Source organism: Anopheles coustani, chromosome X, assembly GCF_943734705.1.
Source record: "Anopheles coustani chromosome X, idAnoCousDA_361_x.2, whole genome shotgun sequence".
In the NCBI taxonomy this organism is placed as follows: Eukaryota; Metazoa; Arthropoda; class Insecta; order Diptera; family Culicidae; genus Anopheles; species Anopheles coustani.
Window position 1 is genome coordinate 6,613,039 of NC_071290.1, and position 18,896 is coordinate 6,631,934.

The 18,896-nt window shown below is 47.0% G+C and overlaps 2 protein-coding genes across 3 annotated transcripts; both read right to left on the bottom strand.

The window, feature by feature from the left end:
- Positions 1 to 2,045: 2,045 nt before the first annotated feature.
- LOC131268614 (ubiquitin carboxyl-terminal hydrolase 45-like) lies at positions 2,046 to 8,131 on the bottom strand. The gene is made up of 3 exons (XM_058270841.1): positions 8,057 to 8,131; positions 7,065 to 7,432; positions 2,046 to 6,912 (listed from the first exon to the last, which is right to left on the bottom strand). The coding sequence occupies exons 2-3, from the start codon at positions 7,410 to 7,412 to the stop codon at positions 4,333 to 4,335; spliced, it is 2,928 nt and encodes a 975-aa protein (XP_058126824.1). The 5' UTR covers positions 7,413 to 7,432; positions 8,057 to 8,131; the 3' UTR covers positions 2,046 to 4,332.
- Positions 8,132 to 9,137: 1,006 nt separating this feature from the next.
- LOC131269070 (uncharacterized) lies at positions 9,138 to 10,663 on the bottom strand. 2 transcript variants are annotated; one of them, XM_058271386.1, is made up of 3 exons: positions 10,473 to 10,663; positions 9,853 to 10,121; positions 9,138 to 9,787 (listed from the first exon to the last, which is right to left on the bottom strand). In XM_058271386.1, the coding sequence occupies exons 1-3, from the start codon at positions 10,594 to 10,596 to the stop codon at positions 9,575 to 9,577; spliced, it is 606 nt and encodes a 201-aa protein (XP_058127369.1). In that variant the 5' UTR covers positions 10,597 to 10,663; the 3' UTR covers positions 9,138 to 9,574. The 2 variants fall into 2 exon arrangements, with proteins under 2 accessions (XP_058127369.1, XP_058127370.1); XM_058271387.1 differs by having other exon boundaries at positions 10,464 to 10,663.
- Positions 10,664 to 18,896: the final 8,233 nt, after the last annotated feature.

Sequence of the window (18,896 nt, forward strand, 5' to 3'; positions counted from 1 at the left end):
GTGCCTTTTTTTCTCCCTACAAACCGCCAATGGCAAACAATCTAGTTCCGCCGCACGTGGAAATTAAATTACCGAAAGGAATAAGAAGCGCTCCACCGAAATACTTCACCGAACTTTTAAGGACTTTCCACTGGTTTTTTTTTTCCACCCCGTTTTTTCCCCATTTTCTTGGGCGCGAGTGAGTGGTGGTTTGGGCTGTTTTCACAATCCGCTCCAAAACAATTCCTTTACTTCACACCGATCGCACACGTGCCAAGAACGGGGTTTTTCACGACCGGATTTTTCCCGGGGGCGAAGCACAAAAACAAACCGGAAACGGGCGAACGACGCACCCCGGACGCGACGGTGCATCACCGGAGCTGCATCCGACCCCGCACACCATCACCCGGGCCCGCCGGCCCGTCCAGGCCGTCTGCCTAACTTTTAATTGAGTGTTGTTCAATTGATTGTGATTGGTCTGCGACGCGCTGGACCCGGTTGATAGAAAGGGAAATGCACCGTCCGACCACCGCACGCACTGGCCGCCGAGCTGCCCGTCCACGTCCGCCACCCCTCCCGGAAGGTCCACCGGGAAGGGTACGTAAACGGAAAAAACTAAAAATGAAAAACACCACAAACCCAAACCTGAACCGGAGCCGCGAATTTTACCGTTTCAAGCAAACCGCGCCAAGCAGGAAACGCTAGCGTGCGTGTGTGTGTTCGTTTTGTTATGCGGACGCTTCACGTTCTGCCGGAGAACTGCCGCCAAAACCGGCGATGGCTTGCTGTCAACCCGGTTTCGAACTGTCCTGGCCCTTTCCGAAGGTTCACTAGTCGTGCCCGAAACGGCCAACGTCGTCGGAATGAACCGTGTAGAATGAACCCCTGTCGTTCACCGTGGCGAACCCGAAATCCGCAGCTTCCGGTTTCCGGCTGCGGTATCGGGGCATCCACAAAAAGCCTGGGGAAAAAGTGGTCATCGCGCGAGTTCACTCGCTCGGGCCGAAGCTCGGAAAAGCAGCTGCAGGCGCCAGTTCGGGCGGTTTTCCACCGCGTTCGGTCAGGGGTCCAACTATTTGCGCCTGACCTTGGCCTTCTGGTTCCGTCCGGGGACACATCCTGGGGACCTTCCATACCGTCATTTGTACACAACTCAATGATGACACCATTGGAACCGACCCTAAGAGGCTACGACCCGCTCATCCGGGTAACTTTTAAAATCAATATTTTCATGGCTAGAAGCTACATGTGACTTGACAAAACAAATAAAAATTCCAACATGTGAATGTTTTCTGATACACGTAATTTTAAACAAAAACCATGAAACAAAACATTTTTACCATTTCTCACCGATAAAATAAAGTTAGAAACACTTACGTCTAAGAAATGCATAGCAATAGATAGATAGTTAATTAGATTGATAGACAGATAGACAAATAAACAAGTTTAAAAATAGATAAAAAGATTACTTTACGAAACTGGTATGAAACATAATAATGTTTAAGAAACGATTTGAATGTACATTACAAAAATGAGGAATATCAAAACCCACTCATTAAACTGTAAATTTGCTCCCCAATCTAATATAAAATCTAATATAATGCTATATCTAGAATTAGCATTGATAGACTTCAAATCGTGTTAATAACATAAACCAGCTAACCAGTTCAAGAAGCAATCGAAAAACTAATTTCATTCTGAAGGAAACCTACTTTATACTGTAAAGGAGAAGTTAACGACTATAGAAAATAGGCAATAGCAAGGTTTTTCGCTGGTATAAAAGCAACAAAAAGATTATGTATTGATCATAAACTCACCTGCACCAGATCTGTATGAATTTACATAAATAAGAACATAGCAGAAAAACGTTGAGTTATTCAATCAAAAATTCAACTGAAAAATTATTATCTTTCATTCCAGACACCATCAAAAGCAAACACTCTTTTTGGCATCATATTGTACGACGAAACGTATGTCGATTCTGAAATACAAAACACATAACAGCAAGGAAAAAACAACAACAGAGCTGAAGATGTAACATTTTTGTTACATGCCGAGTAACAGTTTATTCCATACATGCGTCTCGTTATCATCACTGTATCATTTCCATTGCACGCTTCTACGCTGAACAGCGCAAAGGTGGTGAACACGTTTGGCGGTTTCTTAAACCAGATTTATGATTTGTTAAACCACTCTTTACCTCGTACGACTTCACTAGAGGTTTGTCAAACCAGGTTAGTAGAATTTGAAGTGGCACGAAACGAAAGGTGGCTCAACAAAGAGATAAGCTGGGTTTACGAACCGTGGTCGAGGTTGAAAAACGAACGAGTGCTTATCGGCTGGACTGTCTGAGTTATCTTAGATACTAATCGCCGCTGGTCAAGCATGCCTACTTCTTTTCGCGACTCTTTCCCTTTTTCTTATCTTCTATCTAGTTAGCATTCGTCGTATCAGTACTTTGCTTTCGTCAGGAGTAAGTTGTCCGGTTCGGATATTTCATTCCATTCCCCCGAGCACCTACCCATCAATCAGTCACGCTCCAAATCATAAGCTTTCCACCGCAGGCGGTCCTGTCTACCTTACATGCATTGCACTTTAATGTGACGTCTATGGTCATCGTCTCCCCCATCGGGCAGGAGTTCGCTTGAGTACAAAAACTATCGCTATGCGAGTTAATGGTAAACAGATCCCTAATGCACGCTTGCAACGCTGCACTTGTCTGGTTCGAGCCCTGCTTCACTAAAAGGATCGCTGTTTCCGTTTGTTGTTTGTTCTAGCAACTGCAGAACATCGTTGGAACATGTTTTTGCGCCGATTGCGCGTTCCGGAGTGGTACACTATACGTGCATGCTGAAGACTGAGACAAGCGGAGGTTGCTACTCGCATGTTATCTTATTGGATATTTTATATTTATATACACATTACTATAATAATTCACACTATTTGGTTTACAACTCTACCCTAGCGCCGGCTTGCCGATGCACCGAGCTGCAATCAATCTGCAAACTGTTCTAACCAGCCTAAAAATGGAGAGGAAGGGGATCCGGCTGGCCAATCGTAACGGCTCGCATGGCAAAGTAATGAGGTATTTTTTTCCCATCTTCAAATCTGTTTGCATTACTGATGCCTCAAGTTTGGAAATCCGATCCTCCGGTTTTTCCTTCTACGTACTGTGGAGAAAAAACGGCTTCAAAAGGCAAAAGCAACGAGAGGATGGTTTGGATGCTACTTATATAGTTGCAACCGTATGCCTTATGGAAAGTCGTATAATATGGAATGAGGAAAAAAATGCAAAGGAAATAAGGATAACTATTTCAACGAGGTTTTGTTCAGAACGCTCCATGCTTAAGGAATAGTAAGGAGACGAGAAAATATTCTTCCACTTGTTTGTCGAACAATTAATAGACGATAAACTAAAATGCATCCGAGGTAATTGAACGACGTGAACTAAACGATGTGAATAAACAACATACATCGTTTCGATCCAAGGTTTGAATTGATGAGGTAATTTACACGCTGTCCAACATATTGTCATGAACTGTTTCATCGTGCCGTAGTGAAGACGCTACGGTCCATAGCTACCACTACACGAACGAATAAAGCAGTCTGGGAACATATGTAGTATTATTCCAAAACATACGCTGTAACTTGCTCTATGAAAAAATATAGCTTTCCATTAAAAAAAGAACAAGAAAATCGGACTAAGTGTTTGAATTTGTATGAAACTATGTTGAAGACACCGTGCACAACGAGTGCCCATTTTCACAATTGTTTTACCTAGTGTTGCCGACGTTTGAGGTTCGATACTGTTTTTGGTTTCTGCTGCACAACACGCTGGCCGATTTATTATCCTGCAGACAATGTGTTAGTACGGTTAATATGTTTGACGCTGCTAATATAGTTGAAACCGTATGAACGATGCAAAACGGAACACCTTATGGAATGAGGAGAAAAAAAATGGAAATCATTATGTGATGCCACAAAAGGTCAACAGACAATAAAGTGTTTGGCTCGGATTGTGTGAGTGGATGGGTGTGATTGCCACCTTTTAGCGCGATGTGCACGGCACTTTTAGTGAAAACCGATCGAACTTAGTGCTGTGAACGTCGCAGCGTATACGAAAAACGCGTGCACCATTCGTCCAAAGTGTTAAGCCAATGGCCAATCGTTTAGGGACTATGGAGGCACATTTCACAGCAATAGGTTGGATGGGTTTTCACTTAAAGTCGTGCGCATCGTGATAAAAGGTGGTACACGACGGTAAGGCTGAGTAAATTGTAAAAAGTTGGAAAACCGATTGGAACAGCCTGCTCTGCCTCCAGTAACGCGGAAGAACGCCGCGAAAATAAACGATTAGAATATTCGCTCGTAGAACAGCAGATACGCTTCCGCGTTCAGCACGTTCTCCTCCTTTACCTCGTGTACATCTCGGTCGGAAACGTAGTACCACTTACCGGGCGGTGGCTCTACCTCCGGCGTGGTGTCTGTCACCACCTTCGGAGTGTAGCCCACTGCGCCCTCCTCGTCCTCTTCCTCCTCGTCGTCGTTGTTCTGCTCGAGCGCGTTTGGCCGCTTGCGCTGCTGCGGCTGCTGCTGTGACTGGCTTTTAGCGAACGAACCGTCGGTTTCGTGGCTACCCGTCGTATCGTCCCCTTCGCTGTCGGACTGGGCCGAACTGAGCGAATCGTCACTGTCGCGCAGATGGAAGCCCATCCGCTTCGCCTGCTCTTTGGCCATCTCGTGCTCGGATTTGCTGTCCAGCTCGTCCTTGGTGCCGGACGGTATAAACTTCCAGCGCTCGTCGTCCGGCCCGAACGGTGGGCGCACCTTCACGTACGCCACATAGTGTCCGCCCGACATTGTCCCGGTGTGCTCCACCACCCCGTACAGGGCGTAGAGTATTTTCTTCTGGTCCGGCCGGATGTGGGAAGCGCGCTTCACCTTCGAGCCACAAAACGGTGCAATGTCCAGCACGAAGGGAAACGAGACTGGCTTTGAGATCTTCTTGAATATACCGCGCGGGCCCACCTGGAAGCGCTTGAGGTGCAGGATGAGCACAGCCGGTGGCACCGAGATGAGAAACTGCTTGGTCGCGTTCGTGTTCACCGACTTGCCGTCCTTGCCGTTGATGCGCTCGGTGCACGCCTCGCAGCACACCTTGTTGTTGCCGGACATCAGCTCGACGGCGGTGAAGTTGTTGAGACAGGACTGCACCGAACACTCCCCCTCGCCGCACTGGTAACGCGGTGCGATGGTGTTGCTCCAGTCGGCGTGGCTGTTGGTGCGCTGACGCGCCCCCTGCCGTCCGCTTACCGCTGCGCGCCGCCTCAAAAACGCCTCCTCCGTCGTCGCAGCCGCAGCCGCCGCAGCCGCCGTCTTGCCATTGGCGAGCAGCTGCAGCTGCAACCGGGCAGCCCGATGCGCGCTGACGCTGATCGCGCACACGATGTTGCTCCCTCCTTCCGGCTCTTTGTTGGGATTTTCCGGCGTATCGTCCAGCTTTTCCGGTACCGAACGTGACGGTGCCTGTGACTGGTTGCCATTGTGGTCCACCGCCCCGTCGTCCATCACGTCGTTGTCCTCCACGTCCGCGTCCGACAGTGCATTGGAATCGTCCGAAGATTCCGCGCGCCCTTCCACCACTACATCGTCGGTCAGAGGCCGCATTGGTGGCATATCTACAGTGTCCACGTTTTCGCTGCTCGCGGAAACGGAAGTGCTATTTGTCGTCAGTCCAGGGAAACCACCGGTGGGTCCGCCCACCGACGTCAGATTTATTCTATTTTTCTGATGCTTGGCGATACGCCTCGCTTTCTTCTCGCGCTCGCGTTCCTTTTTGCTGAGCGGTTGCTTTGGCGTGGCAGCTGGCGTGTCTCCGGCTGGCGCCGTTTCGTTTAAAACCCTCGGAAGCATACCATGCGGCTCGGGGGCGCCTTTATTGTACGGCGCCAATGGGGGCTGCTGATTCTCCACGCTCACCACCGGCAGCGAGATGTCGAGGAAGTATTCGTGCCGCGAGGACGTGTGCTGGCACTCCTGGCAGGTAAGGGTGGACACGAGCGAGCCGCGGAACACCTGCTCGGGTCGGAACACCCACTGCGCGATCTGGTCGCCGTAAAAGCGCAGCATCGCCTTCCGCGTTTCATCCACGTCCCGGTAGTTCTTGTCCTTCTGGCCGAACCCGAGCGTGTGCAAAATCAGTGCCTGGTAGCGTCGCAAGTCATCCGTCCGCACGCTCTCGAGCAGGTGGCGCAGCAACTCATGCGAGTCCTGCTGATGGCCGGCGCGGAACTGGGGCCATTTGCTCACGACCTCACCCAGCAGCCGGCTCGGCGTGTTCGGCTGTGTGGTGCTGATCATCTTCGTCAGCACGTCGGCGAGCATACCGGTCAGCTTGCGCCACGCCTCCAGCTCACCGACGATTGGCTCCAGCAGCATTTCATTCCCATCCGGGAGCTTCAACGTGCCGCCCGGTATCAGTACCTTTTCGCCGTCCACCGCCGACTCGTTCAGTATGGGCAACAGAAAGGGGGTGCGGGCGAGACACTGCAGTACCGCATTAAAATAACACGTGTTACCTATGTTGTAGAGACCACTGACACTCGGCCCCGAGTTGATGACATTTTGTTTGATTGCTTGAAGCGCTGGGGGTGGCGGTGGAAGTGCTTCGATGACATTGTTGGCCATCGGTGTTGAATGAGGCGCGTTGATCACCATGTTGCGCACCGATTCGATCGATTCTGTTAGCTGTCCATTGCGTGCGCTGGCGTCGTTGAATCCATTTGATCCTCGTAGACGGCTCGCCTTTCGTTTGCCAAACTCCACAATTTCCAGCAGCATCGGGGTTGCGTAAGGATCGACGGGAAATTGACAACAGTAGCACCAGATCGTGAAGGTACTCGTATTCATTGCGAGCTCATGCATATCAGATTGCTATATGTGGTAGAAGAACAGTAAAAAATGCAATAAATCATAGTTTTAGATGTAGCTTAAATATATTGAAGAAACAGAAATTGTGCAACATCAATAACAGAGCTTCGTTTTCAACGAACATTCTATGGTACAGCATGTTCGAGCCTACTTACGGTGGAGTGCTGCATTGCATGCTGCTTTCTGTTACGACCACACAGCTGGCTACCGCACTTCAGGCACATCCAAAGCGTACAATCGGCCCGGTCCGCTGCACCATCCAGTTCCTTCACGTACGCGCTGTGGATGACGGCTTCTTTGGTACACCGGCAGCACAGTTTATCGAACCCCCCGGACTGGATCTTTTTCAGGACCGTCGACAGCTCCACCGCTTTCGTAATGTGGCTGCACATGTTCGCACCGTTCACCTTATTGTTTAATGAGATGAGCTCCTCTTTCGATTCCGTCGAGGAAGCCCCGTCCGATTCCGTGGAGGAGTGGTCGCTGCGTACCCTTTTCCCCATCGCGTTTCACCGGGACGGCTCTGTAAAGGAAGCCCAAGCATAGAGGTCAAGAATCTTTCCAAGGGAAAATAGCGTCCAAGTGTATTTGCAACGCGTCGCTTTAGAAAATGTACAATCCATTTAAATGTGATAATATGTATAGCTTTAAACAAAACTGGTTGTTTCATGAAATAATCAGCAAGAATAGTAATGACTTTGCATAAGCCAATGACTACACAAACGTGAAGCAACGCTGTGTTTTCTCTGCAATGGGAAATTCTTTGTCAAACCATTCGTCGAAGTCTTTGTCAAAACAAGGCTGTACAAAACTTCGCAATGGTACAGACAAAAATGCTACAATTTTAAAACTAGTGTTGTCTTTTTGGCGAACTAACTATTACGCGAAAGATGATCACACTATTAAGTTCTCTCTAAACAGCATGTTAGCACGTTCCTCCGATAACAAGGGGCAATGAAAGTCATCTTCTCTGGCATCATAATACGTTTAAACCTGTTTTGGGTCATGCCAATCATTTATTGGCGTACAGCAACGCCTAGCCTTTGTCGTCGATTATAGCTGTTTTTCCACATTTTTTAGCGTAGTAATCGTTGGCATAACGAACTTAAAACGATAAAGAAATGCACAACGATGGCTGAGAACCTACCTGGGAAAAACTATCGCTCGATATTCGCACTATTTATGCCGCTACTAGCAATCGCACAGCCGTCTTTGACACCACTGTCTTCAAGAAAATGCAAGACGGTAATGCAACATCGTCTGATCGCTAAAGGATACGTCAAAAGCAGGGTTGCCAAATCACTAACTTTTATGTTTTAATTTATCATTTCTAAACTAACTTTTCATCAATTATGGCAATATTTACTGCGAGAAAACACCGCTATCATAAAATGGTACTTTTCGAAGAATCTCTAATAAATGTTTATTAAAGTATTGCCCTAAATGGTAGTTATTCAAACATTGGGACAAATATGCTGTTTACCTTGGTATTCCCTGCACCTATGTGAATTGGTAAGAGGGGTTCTGATAAACATATGAATATGTTTCTTTTGACTTTCGCCATGATGAATGTTTTGCATAAATATGGCCCAGCACCCTTTCAAGAGAATTAGCCTTGAGTTGTTAAATAAATAACACCAGACAAAGTTTATATGTCGTTCACATTTGCTTTCACGTTTGCAATTATGGCCCTTGTCAGAGCGAACCAAGTGCAAGCCGAAGGAAATAAATATCAATTGGAAAAATAAACCAACAGGCAATTACAATGACTTTTATAAATGTTACGGTTGATGTTGAACTGGTATTATGTGCATCCTGTAATAATAACCACCTCTTACATTGAATGTACTTCTTTCAATGGTTTGATTATAATTTATGTTCCCATTGGTTTGAACAGGTCGAACGGAAAACGTTACGTTGGATAAGTAATATGGAATATGTTCAAACAATGTTGCCTTTCCAGTAAAAACCTCAATCGGCAGTTCGGGGTAGCGTTATGCTTGAGGTTCTAATTACAGATGAAAAATTGTTTAATATATATAAACAAAATTGAGAGCAACATAAAACGACTATAGTTCATCAAAACAGAATCGAGCATATTTTAGGATGGTCGCTTTTAACACAATACCGTAATAAGATGTTCTTTTAGTTGTTATTGAATTTAGGAGTGTCGTAGAGAAATTTAAAACGATGATATAGCAAAGTAAATACTGCAATTACACTTTCGTTTGAGTTTGGTTTTATATTTACAAACGAATAAGTATTTCGGAATCAATGGAGCGTTTTGTTAGTTTGTTCCATGTTTCGCACCGAGAGAGAGTTGGGAAAGCTGGTGAAAGATCAATAGCAGCATTCATACGGAAAAGGTTTCATGTTATACTGATGCTGCGCAAATTCAATGCACAATCAAGGGTAATGCACCGTTCTTCCAAACGTGATCTTATTGAATCAACGAGTAGAAAGCTGAAAATGGAAAAAATCGGCACATATCTGCGAATGTTTTACTGTCTGGCATTTAATAAGCATTGACGAAGATACATCCTTCGATACAGACACTACAGCGGTGTTTTCGATCCACTTTTCTCCCTTTCTCTCTCTCGTAGCACCGGCACAAATAATGATCCTGTTGCTCCGCGATCTATTGCTATGCACTTGGTTCCGTGAACTACTTCTGTTTTTCGCCAGCACTGCGCTGCTGGAGCAACTGAATGCGATGCAGATTAACGCAGTCTGTGAATTGTTGTACTTCTGCGGCGCAGCGAAGGGTCTCGTTCGGATTCTTTCGGTAGCACTCAATCACTTTTGCCTTTAGGTCCTGGCACGGTGGCAACTGCTGTTGGACGCCGGAGGTAGCGAAGCGCTTCTTCACGTCAGCAATCTGTAAACAAGTATTTACAGTTTAATGCATGTCTGATCTACCCTTTCGCATTCGCTGTAACATACCGCTTCATTGTACTCCTTCTCCATCACTTGATTAGTCGCGGCCAGGTTAGCCTCCACCGTCTTCAGCCGTTGCGTCCAGTATACATCGTTCTCACGGAGCTCTCGTTCCTTTTCCTGGAGCACCTGCATCGAGGTGAGCGGCAACTCGCCCTGGTATACCACCGCCGGTGAAACCGGTGGATTTGGGTAAGAGCTGGGCCCGCCAGTTGTGGGTGCTCTGCCATCGGGAGTGTTTCCCCGCTGCGGCTGTGCCGGCTGCTCCGAACGACCTGGTTGATTGGAGTAGAAATTTTGTTATTTTCTCAATGGCACTAAGCCAAGACGGACGCACGCCGACAGCATATAAAGTTTTTGTTGCCTTGCTACTGCTTCCACTTATTGCATAATCAAAATAGAAGAAGACAAAACTGCACCTCATCTGCTGATGCATCGGCTAATAGCTTTAACGCTGTCCCATCCCCTACTGCCTACGCAAGGATATGAAAGCACGAAATGCTCTGATGTCATTTCGGATGAGCAGGGATCGGATTCGATCGGATGTATTTTTTTTCTTCTACCGGTTTTATGCGCACGGGGGAAACCAAAGCAAATCGTACTGCTCGTGATAGCACTTTGCCTACCTTGAGCCTTCGGGGGTTGGCCGCTGGTCAACCGTTGCACTACATCGTCGGATATATCAATCAATCCTGCGGGTGAGTCGTTATTAACGAGAACCGTCCGCGGGTTGCTAGAAGCAGCCCCCATCCTGTGGTCAAAAGGGAACTCGAGTGTTTCTTGCTTTCTAGCCTGGTTTAGCGAATTGCTGGTACAATGCAACTGGCAAACGAAATGACAACCATCGTGACATCGTTTGACAGTAGCAGCGCGTGAAATGTTTCATTGACAAGGCCAAGGTTTGGGTATTGAGTAGGTGTGCTCATAGCCTTACAATAAAAAAAGATTCAATTCAAAAAGATTCTTCTTATACCCTTATTAGACAAGGAATTACCCTTAATTATAATTGCATAAGCCATACACGCTTCAAACTCTCCCAATTATCTTTCCTCAGGGGTTTTTAAATAGTTTACCTCTGATATTCATCTCCAAAGTCAGTGTAATTATACTCCGACGAGAATTGAACGCCTCGAGCTGCTTTCGATTGGTTACGATTTACATTAAGATGTATTGTTTTACCATACCCTACATGATGTTGTTATAAAAATAGATAAACTATAAACTCTTAATTATGTTTCATTAAGTCAAACCAGTGCTAGTCACCGGCACCGACAGTAAGTTTTGTGTAGGTAGAATAAAAAATATGCAAAATTATACGAAATCCAACCTAACTATAACTTAATTTTCCACGGCCACTGTCATTTCACAACTAACCGCGTGACTACATTAGGCGTACCATACCATAAACTTGGTACGGTCGAGCTCCGGCGTACCATACCAAATGCAACCCAGCACTTCTGGGTTGCCTGGTTTGACACTTGGAGCGTACCAGTTTTTTGGTATGGTACGCCTAATGTAGTCACTCGGTAATGCTTTCCCTCTTCTAAGACTTTTGTAAAAACTTGTGAAAGCTGCCAGAAACATAAAGTTCTTCATCAAATACTTTCTTTTTTTCGCCTAAAAGTTAGGTTCGTGTTTCAACACTACCGAATTTTACCGGTTGGGCGAAATAAATCAAAGAAAATGGAATTATTTCATTACGTGACTGTTGCGATCCAACTGACAGAAAGTTAAAATTTATCTGCCGGCGAACTGTTGTACCGCAACATCCGCTGCAAGGAGAGCAGAGTGAGAGTTCCTTTTCGCTGAAATAGGTTGTTAGCAATCCTTTAAAAATCAAATGCCACCACTAGAAGAGTCGCGGCTGTTTTGTCGCCTTCCGACACGGGTTTCCGGGAGAAACCGTAACTGTGCGTTCACGACTTTCCATCCAGCATCACACCCGTGTGTACCAACTCATCCGCAAAGTCAAAGCAAATTCGCTCCACATACCGAACAACTACTGCCCTTTGGAAGCATTCACCCACGCCCGGCAAGAGATAAGCGGATCGCAGCAGCAGGGATGGCCGGAGTTTATCCCGTATCCGCACTTTGCCGGTGTCAGCAATCGGTCCTGTGATATGGTCGCTTTGGTTTAGCTTATTTAGTACGCCAGATATGACCAAGACACTGCCGTTTACAGCTTTCTCTTCCGACCAGACCTCCATGAGTTCGGCTGGCGTATGCGACCAGCGGCTCGCTGCGTGTAAAACCATCCGAGCTGGCTTGCGCCTTCCGCAGAACCATGGAGGCCCCACGGCAGCTCCGAGATGGCATGGACAACCTAGACGGTGTACTGCTGCGGGTGTACTTCCCGTTCGACTGCCGAATGACCTATTGCAGCGCACACTTATACTACTGACCGGCCGTTGAATGCTGACAATGTTCATCTGCAGTAGGTACGACATGGAACAGATGGAAGTGCCACGTACCTGCTACACTGGCCACAACACGCCCGAAGGTGAGATCATCGAGTTGAACGAATTGGCGGACATGCTGCAGGATCTAGCGCTCTGGCCCAGCTTCCATAACGGCGTCGCGGCGGGGTTGGGCCTCTGCCCGGACGGGCCGAACTCGTCGGCCCATTGGATCCAGCGCCGCACCAACCCTACATTCCCGTCCGAGGCGTTCGTCGAGCCGCCCTTACTGTTGGCATTCGGCCTAAGCGGGCAATGTAAAAGGGCATCTATATGACGATCTATACGATCCAAACGGCAAACGGTTTTCATCACAATAGAAAATTAGATAGGCAGATTCCTAAGCACAGGTATTACAACATTCCCACAGCAACAAAGGAGATAAAGCCTTGCTTGTCAGTAATCCTTATATTGGTGGTCGAAGAAATTCCTTGCTGAAGAAGATGAAGACTCATTGTTGCACGAAAATACGCAACAACAAATCTGACTTGTTTCGCTGTGTTTCGTATGAAGGCTGTGAATAGCTCGTGAACATTTTGACTGCCAATCTGTTTTTAGCATATGTAATAACTTTTTGTTACGTTTGATTGTGAATCAAATGCGATGATTTGTTTATATACAACATGCTAAGGATCTCTAAGAATAATCGGAAAGAATACAAACTATATGGATATTCAATGAATTAATTTAGAATGTTCCTTGGGAGAACTTCATGTTCGTTTGGATTCGGTTTTGTCGAGTTTTGACAATAAATATACATATATTTCATGAATACCGTTCAGTGTTGTTTTTGCTTATAATATCATCACAAAATATTTATCATTTCATACTTCAAATGTTGTAAACAACTTTTAAGGCAGCGACTAAACTTTAACGTTCCGTTTGAATACTGTTCTCGAAAAGCATATGCGTCTGGGCGTTGAGCTGAGTCGGTCCAGCTCATCCATATCAAGTCGCCTGCTCACTTGGTCGCTACTCGCTCACGCGTCATTCTACCTTGCGCTCTGCCTTTCGGAGAAGCACTTGCAAATGTTCTGATTTTCGCTCGCGAGAGAACAACGATACGATATCCCACATTCCCAGAACGCCATGCTCTGTTCGAAAACTCCCGTTTTCCGTCCAGGTTTCGAGTGAAATTCTACCGTCTTTTCTCTCTCGTGAGCGAGATTCGATCGCGGTGATCGTGCACTGGCGGGGTCCGTGGTATTCTCACGCTCTCATTCGTGGTAGTTTAACCGCAACCGTCAGCTCGTAATGACGTTCAGATCGCAGTGATCGCTCGCGCACCAGTCGTCGTTCGTTCGTCCGCGCGTATACGTGTGTGTCTAGGGTGTGCACCGGAAAGAGTGCGAGTGTGGCGAGAAGGAAAACAAAAGAAAACTATCAAACAATACGCGCAGGACAATAGGCCGATGCGTATCGGGCGCCCGTACGGTGCGTGTTGTGCGTTTCCGTCGTTGGATTCTGGACTGCATGGCATCTCTTGGGCGCCGCTTGCGGCCCTCACCGACGTCTGGCCTCTGGGCCCTATTGTGTAGCCCCCGCACGGGTTAACAAACCAAACCAAACCAAAGCGGAAGGGAAGAAGTAAACAATCTAAGCAGCAGTGACAGGTTCGGCTCTGCATGGTGCCTATTCCCGTCGTCTCGGCGTGTGTGTCAAACGAACGTAGCCGGATCTCCACCGAAAAACAAACCCCCCTTATTGATGATAATAATTGGAACCATGTTCGCGGTTCAACGTGCGTGAGAGGTAATGGTAGTAGTGTTAAGCGGTATGCAACAAAAATAACAAAACCTGATTTAGTCGGCGAACGACGGCGAATAGTTTTAGCAATGGGTACCGCATGAGTTTTTATGTTTGTATAGCTGGTAGGCGAAATAGGAGATGGGACGAGTAGCATCGTCCTGGCATGGAACACCTTTTCCAGAATTTTTTTTCACCAGGCTGTGGCAAACCACAACCATTGTTGCAAAAGCATACCGGGACTAAAACGCCATGGATGCGTGGAGTTCTTTGGCAGCTGACAGCCGGTGTGCGCGAAATGTATTTGCAATGTTGCTTTTGTTAGACGGTTCGTCGAAATCTCGGATGCGAGCGCGGGGTGGAATCTGAAGTAGTAGTAGGTGCGAAAAATCCGGTCCAATAAATACGGGCGCAGATAAATAATATTGCTAACAGATAGCAATAGGAATGGGGCGTCGCGGTTCCTTCTTGCTCGGTCAAGCGGGTGTGGAGGGAAGCAAATGTTGTGTAACCCTCCCTCGCTCACCCTCTCGGTATAATCATGCTATTTTTTCCCTCCCTGCCCAACACCCGCCGGAAGGCCACTTGGAAGGCAAACAAAGTTGGGCGAAGTTAATCATCGGGGGACGAGGTTTATCAGCCACTGCGGGCGCGGTCGAAGAATGAGACTGTTTGTTTCGACGAAAGACCGCAAACACGTCCAGCCGCGCTGCTATTTATGATTAGGGCAGCGGAAAAATGGTGCCCAGTTGGCCCGTTTCCAATTCCTTCGTCTTCGGTTGTTACCTTCATCCCGCGGTTGGATCAACCAAACCCGACTCCTTGGCCGAATCTCGCAATTTAACTTGCAATTATCAATTTGCTGCCACGCATTGTCGCAGCTGTCAAAAATGTTACGTACGAGGGCGACATGTGCGCGCGGCTCAAAATTGCAACCCCAACGACCCGCTGATAACCGTTTCGCTTACCATGGAGTGTGACCCGGCCCCGGCTATGTGGCGATAACGCCGTGCGACCACGACATGATAACGACAAACGAGAGGTGCCTGTGCAAAAGGTAAGCGATTTCGTTCGCCAAGGCATCATCGCGCATTCGCTGATAATGGCGACCGGAGGAAGCGAGAGCAGTAGGTGGTGATATTTGGCTTGGGAATCGCAGGACGCAATTATTTGCGCCGATCAACGAATCGGACTGGCGAGGTATGCAAACTGCCTGCAGCACTGGAATCCGGGCGGATCAGTGGATTACATTTTGGAATTCTCGCTATCCCACCCGTCCTGGCTCGAAAATACAAATAAGAATTCTGGAGTAGTCCGTTTGCTTAAAGCCACCATAGGGTTATCAGAATATCTGCTACCCAAAGTATATGCAATGATCTCTTTCCACACACCCGGTATGCGGTCGTATACTCCTTTGCCCAAATAAGGCGTCGTCTTGTGTGGAGTCCCACGATGCCAGATTGATTCAGACAGGGAAGCTTAATGTTTTCTGCTTCCAAACAATTCCAATGCAAGAGGGTAATTGTTTGATTTTCACACTGTATTTCCGGGGCTGGGACAAGGATTTTCCTAGGACCTAGCATATTGCTTTATCGAGAACTCGATCGGCAAATCGTCGGGCGTAGAGAGTGAAGTGCAACGAAAACCCGCGAGTTTGGATGTTGACAAAAGTTTGTTTTTCATCTTGTATTTCTTCAGTTTTAAAAGTGAACCAGACCAAATCATAAGAAACAAAACAAAGAAAGCGATAATTGCCAACTGAACCCTCCCTACCCACACTATTAGCAATCAAAACCCGCGTCCGATCAAACGCAAAGCGAACCAAAATCCAACCCAGCAACTGGCGACAATCAAACCTGCTGAGAAGTCAAGCCGGGAGAAGTGTACTAGATCCGAAACAAGCAAGCCCAACCAACCAAACGTACCAAACACTACACAGTGGTCGAGGTCCGTGCAAGTGCGTCCTGGGTAAAATCTGAGAAAGCTGCAGCATCGATTGAAGGTGAGTGGAAAATGTTAGATATTCGTTTGACAATTTGTTTATTTATTTATTTTATCGTTTTCGCTCCAACCTGCGATGTCTGAGAGGTAGGCTGGGGTCGCACTCGGAACCGCAAGGTTGTTTCGCTTCTGACACCCATCCTACACGATGCTGCCTGCGCGACATACATAGTATGTTAATTAGGTATAATCATTTTTGGCTTCGAATAAATCCAGCCAGTGGCGCCACTCTCTGCCACTTGGTTCGAAGTCGTCTCGCACGACTCTGGTCGGCATGGATGGAGATAAGGATAGTGCGTTGAGACGCGCTTCGTACATTCGTCATGGCTGGTTTCTCGGATCCTTGGAGCGCCAATCAATACGCACGCTGGGAAAGTGTAAGAGCCACTACACCGTTTTTCGCCCGCGTAATGGTAATGGAACTCTGCTCTTTGTCAACCGTTGCGTGCATCGGGTCCGAACGCTAGTTTTGCTAAATGCAGCTGGCATCGAGTGACCGGCGGGGGCCAGTGGCGGCGGGGAGAACCGGTGCCCGGGACCCAAAATAGGAATTTTGGGTGTGAATTATATTTATAGCGGTCGCTCCTCGCGTCATCCCCGTCAAAGCCCAACACCCACCCTCCACTGCCCCATTGGCACACTCCATCCTGCATCCATCCCCGGTCACATCGCAGTATGGTGCAACGAGCTCCATGACACGACGTGTGTGTGTGTACTCTTCCACCAGCCAAAGGGAGGTGGTCGGAGGGCGTCTTCCCAGACGGCTTACGATCCGTGGCAACGGGAGGAGGAGGGCAGGGTTTTGCACACTAAACACAAGCGAAGCAAAACGAGCATGCGACAGCCGGTCGGCTAAATTTGCCCCAATATGAGTTGTTTTAGCTTGCAACCGTCATCTACTATTAGCGTTAATTTCAGGAGCACGCGAAAGCACAAGGTGCGCGCGCCTGTGAGGTGCAGGTGGCGATGACGTACAAGAGAGGCAGGGGGAAGAGCAAGAGTTTATGTCGCGCATAGGACACAGGATACAGGTCACCGAGGGAAGAGCACAGTGAGAGGGTTGAAACAGTTCATGTGTGCAATTTTTGTTTACGCTGTCAAACCGCGGTTTCGATCGTGTATAATGTCGCCCACCCTTACGTACCCTTGGTCAAGGGGTGGGTAGGGGGTTTTAAATGCGAGTTGCGTTGCAGCAGCAAAGGGTTTTGAGAAAATGCAAAATCAACTAAAATTTTCTTTTGTACTGCAGCGATACCCCGATTCCTGGTAATGCGCTATCGGCGAATCTTTACCGTTCGCAAGCACCGAACAGCGCACAATGGGGCCAGTGAAGAGCGCCATTTGGCCTTTTGTGATTTATTCTGTAAGATGGCTGATTTCTGATGCTGTAGTTTCGTGCTGTAGAATTACTTTAATTCCTTGAATTTATTCATTCGAAGAGTTCTATCAAAAAAAATCTTTTCGGATGCAAACCAGCATCGGCTTAATTGGAACGTTTTACAGTTTGCGTGGGAACGAATAGGTTTTGTGTATAAATATCCTTAGCTTTGGTTCTATGTAAATCACGGACTTATGGAAACTACTTTTGTCTGACGCTGATTGATTTATGGGTAATATGTTGACGGCATTTATTGGTAGAAATCCTTCATTCATTTCATTCGGCATGGTGACTCATAATACTCCAACGATGGATGGGTCTGCCGCTTACTGTTCATCCCGCACACATAGCGCAATCTCCCCAGACAAACTCGGATCCCCGGACAGACGGGAAACTATGGACAGCACTACCAAAGCCACTCGTTTTGACGTTTAATTACTGACGGATTAAAGAAGAGAAGAAGCCTGAAACAAATGCGTGTCGACCTAGCGCACTCAGGAAACTCGAAACTCCATACAACTTTGACAGGAGTTTCACCAGTTTCCTAGCACAGCTTCACTATGTGGAGAGGAACAGTTACAAACAAAAGTAAATATTGGTATTAGTGGAAACTACTCAAATAATACTTAAATTCGACCCAAGCTTATGCAAAATGAAAAATAGCCTGTCATTATCACATCCAACTATTAAGCCTACGAATACAGCTAAGATACTCTTCGACTATAAAATAGGACCTATAACTATCTCGGACCTTCAATCATTTTGCAGATACTTGCAAAATCAGTATGTCAAAGTGAAAATTTGACGGACACTTCTGGCATTACTACAGTCAACTTTTAAAGTATAGCCGTTATTTTCGTCATTTGAACGAATGGGTTTGAATAGAAAAGTAAGAAGAATGTTAATCCTCTTATTTTTATGTTTTTTGGGGAATTGGATTCCGTCAAATTTACCCCAACCACCGCCCCCTGGAACACTGTGCGGTCCAGCACGGGTTTCGCTGACTTACGGCAAATGATCGAATGCGAACAATAAAATCAAACCTCGAATGTTGTAAATCATCGAATCAGTTCGATGACAGCAGCTTCGATACTGCGAAAGGTAAGGCTGCCACAGAACTCGCCACATTTTGATTGCCCGCCATACAACTCCAGATGGGAAAGCCGAACATTGATTCGCATCCCGTTGCTTGGGCAAACCTTAGGCGAATTTCAACAGCCAGCCGTTTGAACCGCTTAGTGTTCTCTGCCGTCGAAGTGAAAAATGAGTCACAAGATCGACTACTCGGCGCGAGCTCTTGAGCTGAGCGTTCTTTCAATGGGGGTTTTCGTTTGGTTTTTCCCTTATTCTTTTTTTTAACGAACATCTCGTTTGCGAACGCACACGCCTTGGCCAGATTAGGTTGATTTCTTTTTTTAACACTTCCTGGCTTCGAAACTTGTTGTCGGCGTTGTCCCATTGCGCGATGG

Coding starts and splice junctions, on each gene's coding strand:
- LOC131268614 (XM_058270841.1), bottom strand. CDS start 7,412: ATGGGGAAAAGGGTACGCAGCGACCACTCCTCCACGGAATCGGACGGG. Junction 6,913..7,064: donor ATGCAATGCAGCACTCCACC/GTAAGTAGGCTC, acceptor TACCACATATAG/CAATCTGATATGCATGAGCT.
- LOC131269070 (XM_058271387.1), bottom strand. CDS start 10,596: ATGGGGGCTGCTTCTAGCAACCCGCGGACGGTTCTCGTTAATAACGAC. Junction 10,122..10,463: donor GAAGGCTCAAGGTAGGCAAA/GTGCTATCACGA, acceptor CCAATCAACCAG/GTCGTTCGGAGCAGCCGGCA. Junction 9,788..9,852: donor AGAAGGAGTACAATGAAGCG/GTATGTTACAGC, acceptor ACTTGTTTACAG/ATTGCTGACGTGAAGAAGCG.